The following is a 17,376-nucleotide window of genomic DNA, read 5'->3' on the forward strand; positions in this document are numbered from 1 at the left end:
ACGGCAGCAGTCAGTGGGACAGTGGCAGAGGGCCGACCGTTGGTTGAGAACACTTGTCGAACACCTGGTACAGGTACCCGGCTGCCGCCGCATCAACCGACTCGACACACATGTGGACTTGTGCCGCCATCTGACAAATTATTGACGGCAGTATAGTGAAACCCATTTTAAAGTTCTATTTGCAGACTCCTCCTAAAAAATTACTTAGTTGCGTTTATCTCCTTTAATAGTTTATTATTTGCATTTTAGTACTTATTCTCCCTCTTCTGTCTATAAGCTTGCATTTAATAACGAATATTATTATGTGGTTGTTTTAAATAACGAATCTTGAGTGATTGCTTCGTAAATACTATTCTTTAAAGGGTGTAACTGTAAATAACTCTTCTCTATTGAGCGAGACATTCCCCAAACCCGCCATGGCCGAAACCAACAACTCCCCCCGCCACTTGAAATTAAAACATGAAAACCAAGTGCGACTGTCGATCTTATCCAAACCTGATCAAAATCATCTCACCGATGGGTATATATATATATACCTGGAGACGACGACCCAACAGAACCCATCAAACTTCAATTCGTTCTCAGCGTTGACGAGCGCCGAAGACTGGACATGGCGGACATTGCGCTGTTGGTCGTGGAAGAGTTCGAGAGGAGGAGGAGCTTGGAGGAGAAAGCAGCTCAGGGAGGGAAACCCATCTTCTTGTCCTCTTGTTTCCCGTGGAAGATCGAGGAGTTGTCTGTGATGAGGATCGGGAAGGAGAAACTTGATTTTGCGAGCAAGCTGCTGGAGCCGAAGACCTTGGTGGGGACGGCAGCCATTACTGGGTTCTTCTCGGCGTGAGGGCGGATTCGAGAGTCTGGTTTAAAGCGGATGATTTCCGTTCAGCTTTGCGATGTGCCTTGGTTTTGGTGTATAAATTTGTATATATTCGAAGCAGGTTGGCTAATGATTTGCTTGTAGTTACGTTTTCCTCATCTTCCTGGCTAAGGATTTGAGAATTTTCTTTTCTTCCTGAGAAATTAAAAGAAAATACTTGTTTTGGGTGTACACTGCTGTTCATGTGGAACAGAGAAGCATTGGCCCGACGACGACAGCAAAGACGAAGCCTTGAACATGAAAAAAAAAATTAATTAAGAGGACCTGATAATTTTTTTACACTGCTAATTATACAATTTATATTAATTAAAAACACAAAGTTACATATTTTACATGTCAAAATCTTTGTTTACAGAGTACATAAGACAAAATATCCAGCTTACTAAAAAAACAGCCGCCATGAGTCCTAAATGTTTTAGAGTTTTTACACTGAAATATCCACTTCAGCCGCCATAGAAAAACAAAATACCCACGAAGTCGAATCTGATTTGAGTGCAATGATCCGTTGACAGGCTTACATAAAGCTACTCTCCACCAATTTCTTTAGTTCCTCCAACTTTTTAATGATCTTGGGATTCATCAAATCTCTGGCCTCCCTGATGAGACTGCCTTCTCTGCTGAACTGGTATGCATCCAGAACGGTTCTGATCCATGTATATAGCTTCTCCGGTGTTCTGAAAGGACAAGGATAATCGAGGTTATGGAGGGAGGGATGGATAGCTTACAAGAAAACTCTCTACGCTCAATATGTTGAAAACTTACGTGGACAAGTTATCGACGTTCTTCCCTTCAAGTGCAATACCCGGAGTGAATGCATCTTTTAGAGCACATAACTTCTCTTCAGGGTCCTCAATGGTGAGAATATACTTCATTATTCTGATCTCCTTTGGGATGTTTCGCTGAAGGTTACCTAGACCAGTCATATACAAGTGGTACAGTATATCTTTTACCTGCACAGATCAAGCATTTGTTTAGAATTTTGTGTTAACTCGATGTTCACATTATCATGGAAACTGACAGAATAGTTTGATTAGAGTGTATCTCAAGCCTCTATATAGTAGGTGTTTTATAGAGAACTAACTTCAAAAATCAATGTCAAACAGAAACAAGTAAAATAGAGAAAGACATTTGACAGCAAATAATCATCATACCTCATCTTTCATCATATTTGACTCTTTAGAGGCTGAATAAGCTTTTGTAAGCATCAACATGAGTGCAGAATCAAGTTCTTTTTTCTCAGCTAAAGCATCTATTTTCTTGCAAGCTGCATCTAGAGTAGGGGAATTTATGATATCTTGGAACTTCAGTTCTGCGGTATTTAATGCTTCAATACTTTCAGATGCAGTATCAAAAGCTTGTACTGCAGCCAAGCATGTGTTCCCAAGTTTCGCCAAATCTACCAGCAATTCATTTGAAAAAACACAAAATAAAGTTGAGGTAATGTACCAAGAAAGTGTTCATCAGAGACATAAGAAGATTCCAACTCAGGTGGATGTCATGTGCAGATAGAGCAGGATTACCAACCCAAGAATACGGATGTGAATGAGAGTATGAGTGTTTCAACAATCATTAATCAACAATTATCAAGTATCATGCCTCTATTAGCACCAGAAAACTATTTTGCAGATCACAGGTCTTAAGTTGCAAAAAGCAGAAAGCTGCTTTAAAGAGAACAGGTTTTACGTTGAAAAAAAGAACAGGTAAAGAGTGAATCTTACTGTTTTGTTCAGTAGGATTGTCATAATAGGCTTCTGTTACGTTATGCAGGTGCATGAAGAATTCCTTTGTGAAATCTTTTCGGCGCCTAGCCACAACTGAATTTATCTCAGAAGGGGCACCTTTAATCATTTCAAGTAGTTCGTTATGCTTTTGCACATCTTCATCAATCTGTATAAGAGCGAAGTCCCAGTAAAGTTTTTAAAAAGAAAATGAAAGCCAACTTCAGAAAAGAAAAGAAAAAAGAAGAAAAATGAGGTAGCTAATTTAGTGCCATGCACAAAGCATGTTGGATACACTCTGGAAGATGGATTGCAATCTCCTGAAGTCTGACTATAGGAAAATAATGGTTATATGTTTGGATGGTTGTTAACTTTTGGCATAGTAGATTATTATCCAATTTTTTTTAAAACCTCGAGACCACGGCTCAGCAATGATAATGCACCCCCATACAATAGGATTAAGTTACCCTGCATTTCCAGTAAAATACCTCTGTCATTTTCCGACCAAGCCGAAGTAGCTTGTGTCGCATATCGGGATCTTGCTCTGAATCTGCTTGTTCCTCACAACGTCTGAAGACATGAGGACGTATGCTGCTCCATTCTCTGCTGAAAGCTAATAACCTCCTCCAATCAGTCGTAGTAGGTTTGTCAACCATAAAAACTTCTATTAGTTTGTTGCAAACCCTAATCATTTTCTGGTATTCATGATTCGATGGACCTTTTTGATGCTCCCTTTCCCTATCTTTCTTCCTCCAATCCTCATGAGATGCATCATTATCTCTTTGTGATTGAAGTGATGTCTGCTCCTCGGTATAATCACTAGGCATGGTAGTGGCATCATTTACAACTGCAGCAGTAGGTGAGATTTCTGTGCTCTTAGCATGAAGAGACAAATAAGGACCTGCCATACATAAGAAACTAATCATCATAAAAAAGTCAAAACATGGTAGAAGGAAAGCATTAAATGCATATCTTGTCAGTTTGTTATTAGAAAAAAAATTAAAAAATGGCATAGAGCACTGAACAACCCAGAAGACCCCAATTAATCATGCTTTGCCTACCCAAGGTGACTGTGATTTCAGTTAGATTTCTCAGGATATATACAAGTTGGCCTTGAAATACATCTGAGGTTTGTGAACAAGAGCAGAAAATATCTCTACAAACACCATTTTACTTTAGGTGCTCCTTTTCTTTTAGAATAGAGAGGGAATGAATCTCCCACCAAAAAGATACAAAGGGAAGAGTGCTCCCAACAACAAGGTGCTGCTGCTACAAAGCACCTTCTTTTGCTTGTACAGCTGAAGAAGAGTAAACGGAGGTAATGATACGATTCCAAAATAGGTCCAAGCTTAACAAGTGTCAAGAACTTCATCAAATAAGGACCCAGCCTCCATGAAAGAGAAACAAAGCTTAAACATCCATGAGATGACAATTGCTGAACCTCCCTTAATTACCACAGGGGCGAAGAACCTCTGGAGTACAACTTTACACATACGAAGAGGGAATGTTTTTCTTCTATTGCCAAGCGACATACACCGGCGGGACCTGAGAACTGTAGGAGAAGGAAACCATTTGGATCTGGATAACACTACTACCCCCAGCAGCACAGGGGCTGCCAAATGAACTACCATTCCACCTTAGTTTTGTTCAAGCACAACAAGGACACTTGAAATATGATTTAATCTCCTCAGAGATTTAAACCCTGTTGCATAGTTGAGATGTTAGATCAGAACCCAGATCTTTATCTACACTAGACGTGTAATCATTGAATGTACAAGAAAAGGCAGTTATTTCACATCTATCTCTTCTATATTTTCAGCAGTTTTAACTAACATTAGACTCCATGTTGAGGTACAATATCAATCCTTGAAGTACATATCAATTCTCTCCCATCCTTTCAACTTTCTTTGATCTCCAAGTCAAGGCACATGTCAATATTTCGACTATTTTCTTTGTCGAATTCAATCCTAATACTTCATTGTCGAATTCAATCCCATCTTTTAAAGTTTCAATCAGTACCGTTCTCTTTTTCATCTAATACATCATTCTCATTAATGTATGCTCATATCAAATGCAGAAGCAAACTCTAGTGGCATTGTTTCCTCAAAGATCTCATTTCTTAAAGTTTAAATTCCTTCAACTCGTTGACCTTCAACAATTTCCTGTTCTGAGAGGGAAGCTTTAAAGAATTGGAATCCCAAATGCACATCCTTCATTATTTCACAATGAAAACTTTCGGTCTTAAGTAATAAGAGAAAATTTTGATTTGGTAATGGCGCGAGGAGTTGGAGTCTAGCATATGCATTCAGCTCCTCCTGCAAAGGCCAGGTATTGATCTTGTTCAAAAGAATCTCTTGTATTTATCCATCAGTGAATTTAGGATACTGGCAAAGGTAACCAATTAGGCAATCTTCTATCGTTTCTCTCCTTTTTGAAAATACAAGAAGGACAAATATCAACATTTTCTTGACATGCCACTACAGGACAGCATTCCGGAAACTGTTGGGACTTTAAATATGAAATAGACTTATGAAGTATATCCAGTAACTAAAAAGGAGGTGGAATAAATGTTTGCAGACAACACTTTTTTTTTTTTCTGCACTAACAAGCAAAAATTCTTTTCCCAGCACTTCCTTTCACAATAGCGGCAACCGCTATTTATCCCCAAGCGCTACCAATTTCCATAGTCTAGCATACCCCAGTCCAGGATAAATGTTCTTAAAATTAAAATTTCCAGTGAAACAAAAAGTAACCCACATAAAATCGGTAAAAAAAGAGAAGAATAATCTGATATCTAGCTGTAAAATTTAAAACTTAACACACCAAACGCAGGCCTACCTTCAATCTTTCTTGAACGAGGGGCTCTGCAACAACCAAAAACCATTCCTCCTGCAACGGCAGGAGTCGGGTTACGGTTGGAAGACGGCTTTCGACAGAGGTGGCGCAGTAGAAGAAGAGACTTGGAGTTTGATGCGATCTCCATGGAAGCGTCTTACTTTGAGCTTGGAAAACAGTACGAAATTTTACTGGTTTAGCTCAACTGGGGATTGCCATTTCAATAACAAGGATGCCGCGTCTGAAAAATCACGGTTTTCTGACTCGAACTCGGGAATCGACCCGGCACATGGAATCCCGGGTCTGATGACTCGAATCGGATGAAGTCTCGACTGACTTGACCTCCAAATAGAAGCTGCGAGTTTAACCCTCGGTCGACCCATCTCTAGCCAAATCCGAGTTAACTCACCCATGAAGCTGGCTCACATACTTAAAAAGCAAGTTCGCTGTTACTCATAAAACCTATGGAAAAAATGCACGATGTAATTATTCACTGAGAATGGGGGTAAATAGGTAAATAAATAATAAAATAAAAATAGATCTTTAAAATTATTATGTAAATAACAATATTCATAAAATAAGTATTTTTAATTAAAAAAAAAGATGGTTAAGGCATATATAGAAACTCCAGAAAATGGGGTGGGTCCATCCTACTTCTCCGTATATATAATTTTTTTCCCTTAATTTTTTTAAAAGAGAATGGTAAAAAGAGCGAATTTATTTGCCCTCTTGATAACCTAATCGGAAAAGGTAACACTTTATTTTAATTTTATTTTCTTATTTATTTTGTAAGTTTTCATATAACAGAAATAAAAATTAAGAAATTATTTTTTAATATTTTTAGGTAATTGGGCAATCGAGTATAAAATAACCATTAACTATATTATTTTTTATTTAATTAGCGATAAATGGAGAAAATGGGTGGTGAAATTACTTAATATGCAATTGAATGGAATTTTGTATTTCATATCTAAGTGCCAAAACACAGTGGTAATTGGTTAAATGAATAAAATTGCTACCCTAATCCCATCTCTTGAGCTATAAAAAAAAAACAAGAAAAAAGCCTTACCAAGAGTTAATATTTAAACTCATTAATAATGTATTATAAAAATTAATATATTAGATAAATATTAACAATAATTAAAATATTCTACAATGCCCACCAATTGGCAAATCCTTTATAAACGGTAAAGATTCGTGTTTCTTGTGTATTTATATATTTTTATATGTTTTAAAATACAAAATAGGTTACCTTTGCTTATATCTATTTATTCTTTTTTTTACTATCAGATATATAAGTGAATTTTTTTCTTAGCATCAATTCACAACTTAGCTTTACTTTAACCAACTGTTGCAATTGGAGCTTTGAGGCTATATCTAGAATTCTTGGTTGTTATTGTTTCCCTTCCAAGTTGGGAACAAAGATTTGGACGAGTTTTTTCTTATCAAATTTATGCTTCAATTGTACCAATTTATAAGAGTATTGGGGTTGACACTCATGGGTGCCTTCCCATATGCACAACAAGATATTATTTTTATTACATATTTAGATATAAGATAGAATCCCTAATATCCTTAATTACATTAATCATAATTATCCAAATCTATATAAATCAAAAGAAGATAAATCGATTACATTAATCAAGGAAGATTGCCAAATCTTCCAACTCATGTGATGAGGATGTCAGCTCGTGTGATGACTCATCATGCCACCTCATGTGATCATGGTGAGTCCCACCTTGTAAGACTCCCCCTCAAGCTAGGGGTGACAAAACATTGTAAATGCTCAGCTTGCTGCAGATAGTGGACAAGATCTTAGGAGTGACTACTTTGGTGAGAATGTCTGCAACTTGCCCTTGTGAAGAGATATGTTTGAGAGATAATATATCGGGTTGGAATTTCTCTCGATGTATTTTCGTCTAATTATCGCAATGTAGATCCATATGGGTTTCTTTATAGAATCCTAGTTCAGTGAGAAAAGATCTTATTCATAGAAGCTCACTAACTATGTGTTCTATGACCCTGTATTCTGCTTTTGCACTAGACCTTGCAACTACATTTTGCTTCTTGTTTTTCTATGTAACCAAATTACCTCCAACCATTATACAATATCCCGGAGTAGATTTTTTGTCATCCGGGGATCTAGCCTAGTCTGCATCTGAGAACCCTTCTATGTTGAAGTAACCATGGTTCGCTCTCTTCTTGGAGCTCTTTTCAAATATCGCAATATTCTTTCTAGTGTTTGCTAGTAAGTTGTAGTTTGTGCATGTGTTGACTCACAACACTTATTGTATATGATATATCCGACCTTGTTACACAGAGATAAACGAGTTTTTCCACAGATGTTTGATATTTTCCGATATCAACATCTTCTCCAGTGTCTGCAAATAATTTTGTATTGGAATCCATATGGATTTTTGTTGGTCTATTCGCCATTATTCTTGTCTCTTAAGGACATACTTCCTTTGAGATAGTATAATCCCATGTTTGGACTTCGAGGGTCTAGGTCCTCCTAAGCCAGAATTTTGTCTTCCTCCCGTTCCCTCCTCTTCCTTGTTCCTTTGGGCTCATACTATGCTCAACTAACTATCCTTGGAACCTTAATACCAAATGATGGAACCCTGTAGAAAGAAACAGACACTCACCCTATAGAGAGAAAGAGACGCTCACCCTGCTAGACATCGAGGGGGTCCTCCTAACTGTAGGGGTGGCATCGAGCCGAGCCGAGCCCGAACCTGCCTATAATCAAGCCGAGTTTGATATAAATATTTTGAACTCGAGCTCGAGCCGAGCCTAGCATCGAACCTAAAATTGTTATCGAGCTCGAGCCCAATAATTTTAACCGAGTTTGAACCGAGCTCGAACTTCCACATTCATTTTAAACTTTTCAAAAAATACATGTCTCGAGTTCGAGCTCCAACATACATTTAAAACTTTTTAAAAAATACATGTTAAATAAATTGTATATAAAGTTATACATACATTTTACATAAAATTGGGCATACATTTTACATAAAATTGGACATGACCTCTACTTAAAATATGGCATAAGGGTGACATTGAATTGAGCTGAGCCCAAACCTTCCTATGTTCGAGCCGAGCTTGATTTAAATATTTCGAACTCGAGCTCGAGTCGACCCTAGCATTGAGCCTAAAATTGTAATCGAGCTCGAGCCTAATAATTTTAACTGAGTTCAAGCTCGAGCTCTAGCCGAGTTCGAGTTTAACCTACATTTAATACTCTAAATAAAATATATGTCAAATAAATTATAAATAAAATTATGCATACATTTTATAAAAAGAATGATAGGAGAGGTTTGGGATTGAATTTCGATAATGGATTAGAATGCACTAATAATCTTTTTTACCCCAAATATTGTCTATCTTATTTTGTAATTTTTGAATCTGACTATAAATTTACTATGGCCTCCTTAGTACCCCTCGTTGAAAATTTATATTCTAGGAAAAACTAAAAATGTTTTTGCTATGATACATATTTCCAAAAAAAATCTTTAAATAAAATCCTATTACTGTTAGTGACTTACTAGAAGATTACAATAAATATTTTAAAATTTTTTTAGGAAAGTTAAATGGAACTCTTATTGCCTCTTCTAGGGAAATAAATAAAAATTTATAATCAATCTAATATATTACTATACTTATTGATAAATTTTTAATCAAATAATATGTCAAAAATAAAATTGCTATGAAAATTGCCTCATGCTAAAAGTATTACAGTATCAACTGTCAAATACTTATTCAAAAAATTTCTATATGGTTTTCTAGACCATCTTGGCGGGAAAATCTTACTTAGAAAATTATATGATTTTTTTAATAAAATTTTCCAATTAGAAAAATGTTTCAAAAAAACATGAGGCACTAAAAGTCCCTAGAAATGTATTTCTACTAAAAATATTTTTTTTAACATTTATTAAAAAACCACTAATAGTCCCTAGATTTTTTTTTACTTGTTTATGATCTCGTATGTGCGAAATCATCTTCTCGCGGGGGGGGGGGGGGGGGGGGGGGGGGGCGCGTCGGCAAGGAACTGTCATTGGGGATAACGACTGCGATGGCGATGGAAACAAAGGTGAAGGCAGACGAGGGGGAAGAAATCGAGCAGTGGCGAAGGCAGCTGGCGAGGCAACTGTCGACAACGATAGAGGCGGCCACAACAGCGGACAGGAGGGGATCGACGGTGATGAGGGGACGCACTCTCGCTCGGTGCTCCCGCACCCGGTTCCGACTCTCGAGCCCATTAACGAGCCTGCTCGCAAGTTTTCGAACAGAACCATGGTTCGATCGAGTTCAGCTCGTTAACTCAAACGAGCCATATTTGGATCTCGAGAGTTCGAGATCCAAATAAATCGAATCGAACAAAGCCGGAACCGAGCCACTCACAAACCGGTTCGGTTCAATGCCACCCCTACTCCTAAGCCATAATTTTGTCTTCCTTTCTCTCCTTTCCTCTTCTTTGTTCCTTTAGATGCTCAACTAACTGTCCTTGGAAGGACCATGGTGTTGGTGTACGGTTGTCTCTCGCGCGTCCCTCGGACCCAAGGCCTTTCCCATACTCCCCTTAGGCCCCTTAATTCCCATCCTGCCCCTTTCTAGCGTAGATCAAGAGGGTCTATGACATACATTGTGAAATTTAACTGCCTACTTATTAAAAAACTGCAGAAACGAGTCAGCATAACAAGGAATGACGAACCAGCTGAAAATGCCAAAAACCATAAAAAATTGAGTCTCTTTAAATATATTTTCTTTCATAATGATGGAAAAAAATCTGGATCTAAACTCCAGATGACCGAGTGAGTCGTTTGATGCGTCTCCTCGCCAAATCCTGAGTTCTGCAATTTACAGCTTCCCTCACAGGGAAGTTCTCCTGGTGATACTTGATGGGTTTGGTGGGGAGGGACACCTTCGTTAAGTCCTATGCACACCAGACTTCAACCTTTTGGTTGGGGAGGGACACCTTCGTTAAATCCTATGCACACCAGACTTCAACCTTTCTTACAATGAAAGAATTGAACTGGTGGATGGCCTACGCTTGGACATTTAATTCTCTCTCTCTCTCTCTCTCTTCTGCATTTAGAATTCTCAAACTTAACGAAAATGGATCATAAAATGCTAATAAGAAATATTCAGAAAACGAGTTCATATATTTAGCTTTCCATGAAAAGATGACAAGGATTTCTTATTTGATCTTCCCAGCATGTTCTTTGATATCTATATGAGTAGTCACCCTCCACAAAAAAAGAAAAACGAAAAAAGAAAAAGCAAAAACTCCAAGTCTAAACTCACGTATTTACAGAGAAGCAGAGCCATTTTTACAAGCAGAGGGGAAAGACAGGAACTAACACCAGATAAGTCTACTGAGATTACCACCGCGGAAGGACAAAAACATGAGACCCATGTCATCATCCTCCCCGCAGTACTCTGTCTCATTCTGCCACTGTTCGATCAAAGCCTCGTCCAGTAGCACCAACCTCCGGCACAAGGGGCAAGTGACGCCGGAGTGCTCCAACCATTTATCCAAACACTTTCTGTGGTAAACGTGCCGGCACTGCAGCTCCCTTACCTCATCCCCCTCCTCCACATCACACAAACACACAGCACATTCCGCCACTGCCGCCGTCGACCCCTTTTTGTACCGAACCGCCGGGCATTTTTCCGCCACCGCCGCCATGAACTGGTCCGTCTCGGACAGGGACGAAGAGGCCGAATTGAACCAGAACAACAGCTTCACCATCAATCTGATGGCTGACCGGATCATCAAATAGGCCTCAACAAGGAGCACGGAGAAGAGTATGATGGAGATTGTGTACAGGTTGGAGAAGAAGTGCGAGAAGCTGAAGAAACCCATTTTGTCTCGAGAGAATGAGGAGCGAGAGCTGGCAGCTGATGGGATTATATACATAAGCTTTTGGTTTGGTTACTGGGTGTTCAAGGGAGAAAGCATAGAATATATACGAGGTGGGGTCATCTCTTCTCTCATGAAATTTTCTTTCTGTGCTTCTCTGTAACTTTGTTGGGGAAGAAGATGCGTGAAGAGGATAGCCTATTTATGCTCAGAATTAAATGCTCATATTCATCCATTTTTTTTCTAAAATAAGGAAAAGCACAGGGTTTCCTTTACTTTCTTTTTAGTCTGGTCTCAATGCTCCATAACTGGCCCCAATGCTCATATTTTTTAATTCATCAACTTATGTGCATACTCTTTATCTCATCATATAATATGTAATATTTATTTTTTATTTTTTATTTTTTGTACTGTTTGATACGAATATAACCTGATAAATGATGAATTTTCTAATATTGGATAATTTATTTATTTATTTTTAAATGTAGCTTCATAAATGACAAATAAATATGATATAATATAACATAATACAATATTGTATTGAAATTATAATAATTATAAAAAAATACATATTTGTATAAAATATTGTATTATTCACATAGAAATCTGATATGTTGGCCAATATGAAACACAATATTGACAACAATTATGGTAAAGTTGAATCATGAAACGTGAGTGGTAGTTGTAACTGGTATAGAGGGTTTCTCAAGTTCCACGTCTCCTCCCTCATATGATTGGACCCTTTTAGACCTTTTTTCCCGTGTTTTTCAGTGGTCCAGAGATAAAAACTAAAACCAGAGCAACAATGTCGAGAGATCTCCACTCTTTTCCTTCCAAGCTCAGAAAGGAAAATTATGTTCTAGAGGCATTCCAGCAAATAACCGGTACTTTTTAAGAGTTCATATTATAAAAGAAAAACCCATCAATCTAGACAGTCAAGAAGGGTGGATCCAGATAGATCTACAATGGCTATAGCAGACACTGAATTCAAGACAATCTGGCTCTGCTCCCCTGAAACCAATGGAAGATCAGTAGTTCGATTCTCCCACTTTCCCCATGAAAGATAACAGAAGATCACAATTACTACAAACATTTTCTGGGTTCACCCATTATCCCTCATGTTATGAATTTGGTTTTACAGAAGCCTGAGGAATGGACAAGGACACAAAAACAAGAAAAAGAAAAAACAGAGGGAGTATAACAGTTCTTTCCTGTCACAATAAGAGCAAATAGACTAGAACCAAGTTTATTTAAAGATTTTGGTAGTCAATTAGACGACAGATGCTGCTAACCTGGTCTGAGATTAGATGAGTGATGGGACTCTTAAGGGGTTTGATATTCTGAACATTGAATTTGATGGGATCATGTCCATTAACTGTACTAAATGGAGGTTGACTTGGAAAATGTCAATAAATTGGATTGTTTCCACCAGTAAGCGGGTAGATTCTAAAAGAACATGCCCTAGTCTGCTCAAATATGTTAAAAAATGGAGATCAAAGCTTCTTTCTTAGTGGTTGAAGAATGAGCATCATTTAATAATCAAAATGGAGTAAGCCATAGTTTGTTCATGGCAAGGAGGTAGGGATGTCAAACAAAGTCAAGAGTCTGAGATAACATTCGTAGTTATTTATCATTGTCATTATCACAGCATCTCTACTTAGTCAAATTTTTATTGTTTAGTCTTTTTTCCCTTCTCTCATGGAGGTCTTCCCTGTCGGCTGATACTTTTTTCGTATTGCTTATGTCATAAAGTTCTGGCAGTTAATACAGAATATTAATTAGACTCACCAGTCTCTTATGGGTGGGTGGCAGCAATTAATGTAGCAGGTCATAGTAGAGTGCCGCAGCTCACCCTGCGAAGATGACTTGGCTTGAAAATTAGAGAGACAAAAGAGCAGTCCGTTTCCAGGTTCGTCATTTCCCCTTCAACAGTCGACGGTCGAACTCACTCTGTGTTTACCCATGACGAAGAAGTTGCTTTTTGTGACTATCAGAAGTTCTGTCACGGGAAAGTGAAAGTGAAAACAAACTTCGTGAGCAGATGTTGTAGCAATGCTGCGTAACAACAGGATCATGGTCCAGGAAACGATAGACGTGTTTACCATCCTCAAACACATTTTGGCTGATTTGATCCCAAACACAGAAAATTAATCAGACTACAAGTGTGAGCCTCAGACAGATAAAAAATGTGAAATAAGTTCAACGAGTTACTCAAGAACGTGTTGAAAGAAGAGTTGCTGCCCCAGCTTTCTTCCCAGTTCAATTGCCTGTATCATTCCAAGAAAAAAATTCATGTCAGAAATGGCAAGTAAAAGACAAAACAGTTGGTGAAAGCAAACCAGATAAAAATGGCCGCAACCGAACCTTTTTTTTTTACTGTAGGAATTTGAAAGCATGAGAATGCATCCAAGAAAGGAACTAAAAATTCCAAACTAATTCAGTAAGACAATAAATGATCCTCCCAAAACGAGAGGATGAACAACTACACCCCTCGTCTCTTTCCAAGTATCAGTCATCTGACAAGAAATCCACAGCTTCTGACCCTAAAAAGCAGTTGGTGAATTTCCGTATTTTATAAAATCTATCCTTCCAAATGCTCTCTCATTTGCCGAACAATCACTGCTGGGTCATCAGTAACACCAGTGCCACATAAGTCATCTTCACCAGAAAATGGCGGCAAAGGAGATCTAGCTGGAGGTTCTTCATTAATTAAATCCTTCAACTTATCAGCAAGCCTCCCAAGCCTCCCAGACTCATCCACGCTCTTAAGCTCATTCAAGCCTCCAACAAGGAAATCATTCAAGTACACTTTAGGAACAGCTGAAGATCCGGTGTTCTTCATTAGCTCCAAGTTTCTACATGGAATGGACCCTCTCAGTATATTTGATTTGTCTCCACTGAAAAAACAATCTGATTTCCCTACAAGTAGGACATCCTAAACTCGCATACAATATGACTCTTCCTTCCTTGTGGGTTCCTGTTCTGGGTTTTGTTGGGTTTTGTTCATTGATAACATCCTTTTGTTTTGTTTTTCACAGCTTAAAGGATTCCATGACCTCTCAACCAATTTGTTGACTAACTTCTTTTGAACCTGATTCATCATTAACACACCTGGCCAAATCATCACTCTTTTTAGTGCCTTCAATGTGATCGTCTCCACCTTCATCAGTACCACAGAATTGTTTCTCATCCGAATGATATGGATTTTCCTCTGTTGCCGTGATTAATTTCACTGTTAACCGTTTTTATGAGAAACGGTTTTCTCATTAACGTGGTCTTAAACTTCCAAAAGTTGCAACTCCCTCGGTAACACGAAGCCCTGAAAACCTTGATGGGAGGTTGGCTTTAGTTAATGGTTTTCGGTCCCCTGTCTCGTCACTCTAGCCCCTTCAGTTGAGCCATCGCCGTGAGTGCTCAGAAATCGGAAGCACCAAACACGAACAGAAAACAGAGAGAAGGAATTTGAAGCATATGGATGGAGGTACGATTTATCTTTCGTTTAATTTATAAAGAATTTCATGTTGTTATTAGAAATTCATGTTTAAGGCTTACAGTTGGTATCAGAGCAGACCTCTAATCCAGCGTTTTAATTCCGAGAGACTCTGTTTTCTGTTTTGGTCTCTGTTCTGTTTTTTAAAACAAATTATGCGCTCACTGGTTGCGGGAGCCGGGGCTCTGGCATCAACGACAACCAGTGTCAAGCATGACGCCAACGCCGGTGACCATTCCGCACAGTTTGCTGGCGTCGACATTGTATAAAACATCTGGTGCCGACAGTCTCTGTCCGCTCTCGGTGCGGGACTGTCGGCGGCTCTCTCGTGACTCCTGAGAGCGTCGGAGATGCAGCGCCGATGCCGCCAACAATTCCGACATGTTTTCCGGCTTTGACGACTTGAAAGAACGCCGACGAACATTTTTCTGCGCGCGGCTGGAGGTTGAAGACGACCTCCAGCACGCAGAATCATGTAAATTAAAATCATAAGGTATTTTTGTAAATACCGGATGCGTTGGCTCAGGATGAGTCTTCTGCGACTCGCTGTTCCAACTCGGCAACAACGACTCAGGTCGGGTTGACTCGATTAAAAAAAAAAACTGTTGAGTCGACTCAGACAAGTTGAGTTGGTTCGTCGTTCCTGGACCAAGCCGACTCGGTACTTGTTATTGATTTTGGACCAGCAGGATTCGAACCCGCACAATCGCATATTCACTTGCGCCAGTGACCATTGGGCCACTGGCCGTCAACTGTTATGTATATAGGAAATTTTAGATTTATTTCTTGTTACAGTTTTTATGCATTTTTTGGCATATATGTAAATACATGAAATTAAAGTTATGCATAATATTATAGTTTTTAATTATGCATATATTACGAGAATATTTTGTGCTTAATGATAACATGTTAGTGTAAGTTACAATTATGCAATTCATGCTATTCTCATACATTTATGAGATTTAATGTCTAGTGATCCATATAATTTTTATTAAGTAGAGAGTAGCCATAGCATCTTTGCCTTAATACAAATTATATATTATGATTAAGATCACATAAAGAATATTAGACATTAATTGTAACTAATTTTACTTGATATAATAAATTTTATCCCATAAGAATTTTTATTATATTTGAGTTTATTAGTTAGGATAAAATATCAAGTTATTCATAATTTACCCACAGGGCTTATGAATTCATAAATAATTTGATAGTTTTATCATAAAGAAAAAGTAGAAATTAATTTTAATTAATTATATTTAATATAATAAATTTTATCCCACAAGAACTTTTATTATACTTGAGTATATTAATTAGGATAAAATATCAAATTATTCATAATTTACCCATAAGAATTATGAATTCATAAATAATTTGATAGTTTTATCATCAAGTTTACTCATAAAGAATATTGAATTTGCTTGAATTAAAAAATATTTAGCCCATAGGCAATGTTTTTTATGTCAATTGATTTGATTTTTAAGCATGATTTACATTGGTAAAGCATGATATTTTATTCAGACCTCAATTTAGCCATCAACATGTAATTTGTAATTTTATGCAGTTGTACAACCTGCACATTTCTTTGATATTCGTTGTGATATCCCTGATCTTAAGGGAGATAACTATAAGGTCTAGAAAGAGAGAATACTTCTTCATTTAGGGTGGATGGACATAGATTATGCTATTAGGAAAGACGAACCACCAATAATTACTGATACCAGCACTGTAGCTGCAATTCACTTTATGAACGATGGGAGTGATCTAATCGCCTCAGTGTAATGTTCATTAAGACTAAAATTGTTGCTGGTATTCGTGGTTCTATTGAGCAATATGAAAATGTCAAAGACTTGTTGAAAGTCATTGATGCTCAATTTGTCACTTCAGATAAGGCATTAGCAAGCACCCTAATCATGAAGTTCTCATCCCTAAAGCACACCAGTATGAGAGGTGTGCGTGAGCACATCATGCAAATGAGGGATATTGCTGCTCAATTAAAAAATCTCGAGGTTGATATGTCAAAATTTTTCGTGGTGCATTACGTCCTAAATTCCCTTCCCCACCAATATGGACCCTTCAAAATCTTGTATAACACACATAAAGGTAAATGGTCAGTTAATGAACTTTTGACCATGTGTGTTCAAGAGGAAGGGAGACTGGTGATGGAACAAGGAGAAAGTATCATGCTGGCAACACATGGAAAGGACAAAGATATTCCAATCTCATGTGTTTGTTATGAATCTAATATGGTTAATGTCAATAATTACACTTGGTGGATTGATTTTAGATCAACAATCCACATCTCGAATTCTTTGCACGGTTTGCAAAACCTAAGGAAACCAGTGGGAAGTGAGCATCACATATTCTCAAGAGATCAGATGAGCTCACATGTAGAAGTTATAGGATCTTGCTATTTAACTTTAAGTAGTGGTTTTGTTTTAAAATTAGAAAAGACCTTTTATGTTCCAAGTTTCTCCAGAAACTTGATTTCAGTTTCAAGGCTTGTACCTTATGGATATTCTTTTAACTTTTCAGACTCATCTTTCAGTTTATATTTTAAGTCTGATTGTGTTGGGAATGGTACATTGTCTGA

The 17,376-nt window shown here is 37.8% G+C and overlaps 2 protein-coding genes across 2 annotated transcripts; both read right to left on the reverse strand.

Moving 5' to 3' along the window:
* Positions 1–1,146: 1,146 nt before the first annotated feature.
* LOC137937108 (uncharacterized protein At4g37920-like) lies at positions 1,147–5,621 on the reverse strand. Its single transcript, XM_068782172.1, has 6 exons — positions 5,434–5,621; positions 3,084–3,496; positions 2,596–2,764; positions 2,029–2,273; positions 1,640–1,827; positions 1,147–1,551 (listed from the first exon to the last, which is right to left on the reverse strand). Exons 1-6 carry the CDS (start codon positions 5,576–5,578, stop codon positions 1,392–1,394), a joined length of 1,320 nt encoding a protein of 439 aa, XP_068638273.1. The 5' UTR covers positions 5,579–5,621; the 3' UTR covers positions 1,147–1,391.
* Positions 5,622–10,786: 5,165 nt separating this feature from the next.
* Positions 10,787–11,296, reverse strand: LOC137937200 (probable E3 ubiquitin-protein ligase XERICO). Its single transcript, XM_068782289.1, has one exon. The coding sequence runs from the start codon at positions 11,294–11,296 to the stop codon at positions 10,787–10,789; it is 510 nt and encodes a 169-aa protein (XP_068638390.1).
* Positions 11,297–17,376: the final 6,080 nt, after the last annotated feature.

This window comes from Aristolochia californica, unplaced genomic scaffold, assembly GCF_029961685.1.
Source record: "Aristolochia californica isolate CCGP_79_NKW_82.1479 unplaced genomic scaffold, dmAriCali1.0.hap1 SCAF_7, whole genome shotgun sequence".
NCBI lineage: Eukaryota > Viridiplantae > Streptophyta > Magnoliopsida > Piperales > Aristolochiaceae > Aristolochia > Aristolochia californica.